This window comes from Priapulus caudatus, unplaced genomic scaffold, assembly GCF_000485595.1.
Source record: "Priapulus caudatus unplaced genomic scaffold, Priapulus_caudatus-5.0.1 Scaffold724, whole genome shotgun sequence".
NCBI classification, from domain to species: domain Eukaryota; kingdom Metazoa; phylum Priapulida; class Priapulimorpha; order Priapulimorphida; family Priapulidae; genus Priapulus; species Priapulus caudatus.
The window spans coordinates 270105-277674 of NW_014577785.1; the positions used below are offsets into that span (position 1 = coordinate 270105).

The window sequence follows — 7570 nt, forward strand, 5'->3', positions numbered from 1 at the left end:
ATTCTGTACAGGTAAACTGATTACGGTAAATGTTTAGCCGGTAGAAATGATGTTTCCTGAGTGAATACAGTACAAAGCAGTGCAGAACAACACGAAGAAAAACTAAATACACAAAAAAACTTCATCAAATTTTGTACAAGTAGTACCCTAGCACATCATTTCGACACTCGGTTCGTACACCATTATATCCACATTACAAACATAACATATTTCGCACACACTCACATTTGTATAGATATAAACGTATTGAAAAGTGCAATAGTGTTGGGCAGTTAAAATGGTAATTTTGAGTGATACAGTACAAAGCAGTGCATATACAACATGAAGAAAAAAATAGATACAAGAAAAAAACTTCAGTATAGCCTGTGCAGGCAAAGTGATTAAGGTACACTTTACCATCATTTCGACACTCCTGTCCATAGAACACATGACGCGACATTTAGTACTTGTTTTTCTCATTTGGGCGATGATCTTTTTGTCTCCGTGATGATTATACCATTTGTATTAATTATATACCAGTTGTATTGATTGTACCATGGTCATTATCTACACCTGTTATAATGCGAGGAAAGGATCGACCTATTAATCAGGTAAATTCTCCAAAAGCAAATATTAGCATATATTGCCGGTGCGCAAATCCAGATGGAATGAGGGTGGTACAATTAAGGTTGTCAGGTTTCCCCCACCCTTTGACTGTCGGCCTTATTTTTCAGCTTGGAGTATATTTTTGCCTCTCATTACATAGCTTAAACTACCGCTAAACAAAAAATCTTTCGTCAGTATCCTTCGAATATAGCACCCGTAATTCTCTAAAAAAAATCTGGTTCCATACGCTTTCACCGTACCACGGCTCCTCACAGCAATTCTGGAATCGCCTCTGCCTTGCACGGAATTTTACTCGCTTTCATTCAGTGCACGCCCGCACGCACATACACACAGCTTACATAGCTCATAGTGTATTATTAGCTCTTGATGTTATACCGATCGCTGCCACTCGAACAAAAAACAACGAAGCATTGCCTATCAGAGATCGGAGGCAAAACAGACGGTAGCTATATGAAGTTTAGGGCCGTAGGCTGAGCAAATTCCTTGGGGGTGGCAAAATTTCATGACCCAACTGTGTAATGATGAGCGACGGGCGCAGCTCTTGATCCACATCCATATAGTCACTATAATAGTGTGGTATAGGGGTGAGTCTGAGAAAGGCGTTTACGGATAAGTGACCAAAAAATCACGTTAGGCTTATTCACGATTATTAGCTAAGCTTATTTTTTAATTTTGCCCCAAAAATTTAGTTCAAGGGCGCAGCTGCCCCCCTTGCCTCCCCCCCCCCACAGGCTACGGCCTCGAAGTTAGTATGAAAAAAAATCAGCTAATGTTACAAACATCATCTAGCGTGTCGACCTTATAGATTGCGTGTTTTTGTGATGATATTGCAAAAGGAGAATATTACAAGAGGTAACAAGCGGTGAAGGACGTCCTGGCGAGAGTTTTACGCCTGCGTCGCTCCTCGTGTCGCCCTTCCGTCGATGGCCCACGCTGACAGAACACGTCGGCTCATACTGTTATTTGCGTATCCAGAGAGCAGTTGATTGACATACGCGCGTTGTACTATAGGCGCGGTGTCCCCGTTGGCCCGCGACGTATTGGTTACCGTGGAGTTCTTGGCAACTCTTACGTCTGGATGAAAAGGAACAGGGAAGCAGGTCTCACTACACTGTGTGGCGTTTCTAGAGTGAGCTCTGCTTAATCGAAATCTGAATGAATTAAGGGGAAAAGCTCACGGGCCCAGCAGTAGAGCGGTGCATGACATATCTCGTACTATCTCTGTCGTCACCGATGGTCGCATTTACTGGTCTGATGGTCGCGGAACTCGATCGTAGCGTGTCTAGCATAGCAGCAACGTCATCAACCTACCGCGGATTTCTGAAAAATCACGCATCGTGATTGGACTCATCATCTTTCAATGCGAGAATTTTTTTGATGCAGTGGGGATATAAGGAAACATGGGTCCTCCGTACGAACAGTACGTGCAGCTGGTCTGTATCCGTCTTGTTGCCTGCTTCATATGGATTATGTAAATAAAAATGCGACGGAGCGTGTAAAATATGTACGGGTTGTGTCGCGTGTTAGTTGTAAACGCGTGTAATTACAGTTCTAGCAAAATATTGTCTGGCTATAGAAAACGAATGCACACAAGTCGCATCTTATAGAGATGTAGTAAAAAATTCTTTATTAATCGGATAGCGCAAACACGAATCGCTCACAATGTCAGCTCATAGCATAGCTGAGACGTAGGCATCATCATGTTTGAATCAGTCAAAGTTCGATCTGAACACAAGCTGTACACGTAATATCATATAAGTAGTAGCGATCCGTGTCCCCGGGACCTGAGGGAGGCTTCTGATTGGTCAAGAGACGTCACGTGACCACGCCCACGTGACGTCCGGTCTATAACATCACGTGGGCGTGTTTACGTGATGTCTCTCGACCAATCAGAAGCCTCCCTCAGGTCCCGGAGACACGGATCGCTACTACTCATATAAACCGCTACATATAAATTGATATAAAACGGTCACATCAACAGACTTCGACGGTAATACTACAAGTAACAAACTTCGACGGTGATCTCGAACTCGAACTCGAAACATCGACACTACAAGTAGCGAGGAGGCAGGAAATCGTTTCACCACACGCAAACATATCAAACCTGGCAAATGATAAAGTGATTGAGATCGCTTCACCAAACGCGAACATATCAAACCTGGCAAATGATGAAGTGTTTGAGATCGCTTCACCACACGCGAACATATCAAACCTGACAAATGATGAGGTGCTCGAAGTTCTGCCCTGCATGGAATACGTTCGACCGACAGACGCTCGCAAATCATTGAAAGCTCTGAACAGAATTAGTCCAACATTCCCTTGTACTTGAAGTCGATGCTCTTGATGTGGCTTACGAGCCAGTCCTTGACCCAGTTGATTCTCTCATCCTTCACTGGGCAGGTGAAAGCGTCCAGCTTGGCAAGGAACTCCTCGTGGATCTTCTTGTGAGAGTCGAGGTTCCTGCACAAACCTCTTGCCATCATGCCCTGCAAACCAGCAAGAATTCCTGTTATTACTCAGATGTTGTAGCCTGGCTGGTTCCTGGTGCGGCACAGGGCCCCGGCAATTGTTTCTTTACCCTCTTGTACCATTGCTCAGCAAATCTACTCGCTTACAATGTGAGGTGATTAGCATATCTCGAACGCTCTAAACTCGTTTCTACAATAAGAGCGTCAATTGAAGTAAAATTGTCTATCGCGCCTTGCCTAAGGCTAAGGGCACAATAGCAGTAACCAAGGTTGCACGCGCACACCAGACGCTTTAGCCAAATGTTGTGCGCCAATCACTATACCGTTGCTCCAGGAATCGAACCACCAACACTTCAGTCCAAATTTCCAAGCGCTCATCATCATTATGCTACTGGCCGCGCCTCCAATAAAAGTACAACTGTGTCGATTCAATTAGACTCAAAACGCTATATAATCATGCACAGCCATTACTCAAAATTTTATTTATTGTACGGCTAAGATGACTGTGAACGTTCGTTAATGTCACATAAACTTGTCGAGTTGATTTCGAAGGATATCTGCTCACCTCCTCGTACTGGAAGTGACCGTTCATGAGATCCTTGAGGCTCTGCAGTTTATCATTGCTGGCACGGTCGCCGGCAACGTCGAAGATGGCATTGAAGAGAAATTTGTGCTCGCCATCAATCTGCGTGTACTAGAAAAAGAGCAGAAAATAATCATTACTAAAGAAGTAACGAAAGGATAACTTGAGAATACGCAGTAGCGCGTTGTTTCTACAAATTGGAAAAAGACGTCAATTTAAATGTTGAAATCACTGAAATGTATCGCGTACAATAGTTTTTTTTTCAAACGGCATTGGCGCCAGCGAATGAAAAAATAATTTACTACTACGATATATCATGAATTAGTTGAAGAACAAATTCCTGGAAGCGTATAGTATTTTGCACTAATTTTGCGAAACGTTTTCTTCTCCATCACAAATAGCCACTTGCTTAGCAGAAAATCAAGTTTACAGCCAAATCATTAACAATTAAGTCAACCAAAGTTACGTGGCCAATCTATATTCACGCATGTAACTGCTAACGCGTCTCCAGTACAGAAAATCAACAGAAAGCCATTTAGTTTTTAAAAAGACGTGTCGGTTCATTATTGCTGTCGTGTTCGTGCCGCATGAACACGAACGTTCTCGTAAACCTATTCACAAGCAGTGAAGACGATGTTAAGTCAGCATTTCCTTCTCGATTGCATAATTCATTCGAGCAGGCATTCAACCTACAATTCGTTGTAAATTCTTTTGCTGTTGCCAACGAGTAGTAGGAGTCTAGTAAATATTAGTAAAAATTTATTCACTAAACACTCGACGCATCTGTCTATGCATGTGTCTTATTTTCTACCGATCACGGAGCCAAGCTCCTTTTCTCTCCCCCGTCGAAGCTTCTCCAAAGAGCTTATAATGATAATCTTATCATTATAAGCTCTTTGGCTTCACGTCATTTGTCGTTGTCTGTACGAAAATCATAATCGGACCGCAAATAAAAACGTGAATAAATAATTACGCATTACTAGTGAAACGAGATGTAAACTATCCACTTACGAAAGTCTGGAAGCTCTCGTCCCAGCAGTATGGTTCAGGAAGATCACAAGCCATCGTGCCTGTCGGAGTTGTGGTGAGACTGAGTCTTCAGGAATGGTTCTTCTCGCTGTGTGTCGCTACTCGCTATCCTGCACTTATTTATACAGCATTCTGCGGGCGGCTCCATTCATTCGACGGGTGGTTGAAATGCAATGCAGCGCTACATATCACGCCTTGTATATTGTGCGTCAACCTGGTGCTCGTTTGTGAGTCTATGCAAGCGAGAATCCCCAATAATGACCGCTTATAGCATCTTGATTAGCTTACCTTCATTCAGTGATGGGAGATGATCGTCACACACTGCGACCCGTCCCCGTAGCATGAACTCGCTGCTCTGTCGCCTCATGTAATTGACTGCTGTTTCAAAGTTATAAAAAAAGGGGAAAAAACCCGTGCCGCACCGCTTCTCAACAGCCGAGCACACATGCAACCAGTCACGTAGTCATACTAATTCTAGCCTACGGCCTAATAACAAGGTCTCATTAGAATGCTACTACGCGAGGTATTGTGAAAAGGCGAATCGCGTCATCTCAATGTGAGCTCTCTACCACAGCTACGTGACTACACACACACGCACACACACACACACACACGCACGCACGCACGCACGCACACACACACACACACACGCACATATAACACACCACAAAAACACACAATGACACACACACAGACACACACACACACACAACGAGCGCACATCAACACACACAACTCACACACACACAAACCACGCACTACAACACACACACAACCATACACACACAACAGGAACCCACACACACACACCGACCACACACAACACGACGCGCGCGGCAGCGACATATACACACACACACACACGCGCGGCGCGCGAAACACACACAACAGCACACACAATACGCGACAACACACACACACACAACACACACCACACACATCACACACCACACAAGACAGCCACACACACATCACACACTAACACACACAACACTAATCGCGCGCGCCCGCAACACAATACACGCACACGCACACACACAACCACGCGCGCACAACAGAACACACACGCGCGCGCACACACACACGCAGGCGCGTACGTCCACACACACACACACACACACACACACACACACACACACACACACACACACACACACACGCACGCACGCACGCACGCACACACACTCACACGCACGCACGCACGCACGCACGCACACACACACACATTTATATTTATAATATATATCAAGAGTCCATAAATAGAACTTGTCTAAATGTCTAAATGTCTAAATGTCTAAATGAATAATAGAAATTTTCTATTATAGACTCTTGATATTTATAAATAATTGTATTTTCATACAATTACTGATATACTTGCAGAGAGGTTGGTCACAAGGTCGCTGATAGCACAAGTATATAGAGTATCACATCATCGAAGCATCACCGCCAGATCAAAATAGAGCTGCATGCAAAAAAATGCCGCGTGAAAAAATGAGTGCATGCATCCGCCGAGCGGCTGCTTAAAATACAGAGGTCGTCACGCGGATGGAAGGGGAGCAGACAACATCTCCGGTGACCGACCCCGGATCCGATACGTACCGGATGACAGCTTCACGAACACGGACTGCGACCGGATAGATCCGGGGACATATCTGGATCATTGTATTCATCTGAGTGCCGTGGCTCATCGGGTGACCCCGCCTTGCACGTGTACCCCCCCCCCACCGTGTTGACGCTCCTAACACTGGACTAGGCGTAGGCGTGTCAGTATACGCGTCTAATCAGACAGATATCGTCGTAGATATACATCTAACGCATCAACTCTGCTTCTTTTTTAATCGCAATCTTTTGAAACATTGACGTATTGAAACATCGATGCATGAAGTGCCGAATAAAATACGCAGCTGATCACAATGTCAGTAGTGCTTAACCTCTGAAGCTTATGTGAAGTTGTCATGCATTAGGTTTATAGATTGCAGTTCATGAATCCGACAGTATTATTAGCACATAAACTCTATTAGCTGACGAAGTTTATGTAATCTTAATTGATCGTATATGTGAGAGCGACCGTTAACACACAGCTCACGTGGAGCATTGAGGAGAATTGTAATTTTCTGTATGAAGCAGCCAATTTGAGACGAAATCAAATTATATTAATTTTCTGTAAGCTAGGCGAGGTAAAAATAAATGTTTCTACTTTGGATGTACATATATGTTACACTTATATAAAACATTCTTCGTCGGATTTAAAGGCTGCATGTATGCGTCAGTTTTCTTCACGAAATGTTAGGTTTACATAGTGTTAGCAATGCTAGCGAGTACTATATGTATTCGCGAAATGGCCGTCTCCGGCGGCCATATTCGCTCGTTACGCTGATGAGACTACGATGATTTCTCTAAATCCCGGCCCGATTCATAGTAATCTTTTAGTAAAATATTGACTTGATACGAAGACAATAATACAAGGATCCTGTTACTAACATAAAATTTTCTGTCCCGGTATATTCATTTCTATATAAAACACTTTGTACACACCTTCTAATCCATTGTTTTCCTCTTCAAATTAAAGGCCCGATTGATAGTAATCTCTTAGTAAAATATTGACTTGATACGAAGACAATAATACAAGGAACTTGTTACTAACATAAAATTTTCTGTCCCGGTATATTCATTTCTATATAAAACACTTTGTACACACCTTCTAATCCATAGTTTTTCTCTTCAAATTAAGGCTAATATAATATACGGAACCCGCTTAATACGATTATTTTTGTTGGGCCGTCAGTTTCGTACTAACGGGGTGCGACTGTAATAATGAATAGTAGTCATTGAATGAGGAGTTTAGGCTTTGCAGAAATTGTATCTATTTGTGAACATTTTAACG

At 43.3% G+C, this 7570-nt stretch overlaps 2 protein-coding genes across 2 annotated transcripts in view; both read right to left on the bottom strand.

Moving 5' to 3' along the window:
* Nucleotides 1–2207: 2207 nt before the first annotated feature.
* Nucleotides 2208–4764, bottom strand: LOC106813082 (neurohemerythrin-like). The gene is made up of 3 exons (XM_014817134.1): nt 4669–4764; nt 3640–3768; nt 2208–3092 (listed from the first exon to the last, which is right to left on the bottom strand). The coding sequence occupies exons 1-3, from the start codon at nt 4720–4722 to the stop codon at nt 2910–2912; spliced, it is 366 nt and encodes a 121-aa protein (XP_014672620.1). The 5' UTR covers nt 4723–4764; the 3' UTR covers nt 2208–2909.
* A 1953-nt stretch (nt 4765–6717) lies between these two features.
* LOC106813085 (stimulator of interferon genes protein-like) overlaps nt 6718–7570 on the bottom strand; it is a 7981-nt gene continuing 7128 nt past the window's right edge. The window contains exon 4 of the mRNA XM_014817138.1: nt 6718–6734. The gene's annotated coding sequence lies outside the window, so the exon portion shown is untranslated. The remainder of the gene's footprint in view (nt 6735–7570) is intronic.

What these genes read in the sequence shown, in the direction of transcription:
- LOC106813082 (XM_014817134.1), bottom strand. Translation starts at nt 4,722, where the DNA reads ATGGCTTGTGATCTTCCTGAACCATACTGCTGGGACGAGAGCTTCCAG. An exon ending in ACGAGAGCTTCCAGACTTTC is followed by an intron (nt 3,769 to 4,668) that starts GTAAGTGGATAG and finishes CTCTTTTTCTAG; the next exon opens with TACACGCAGATTGATGGCGA. An exon ending in GTCACTTCCAGTACGAGGAG is followed by an intron (nt 3,093 to 3,639) that starts GTGAGCAGATAT and finishes GCTGGTTTGCAG; the next exon opens with GGCATGATGGCAAGAGGTTT.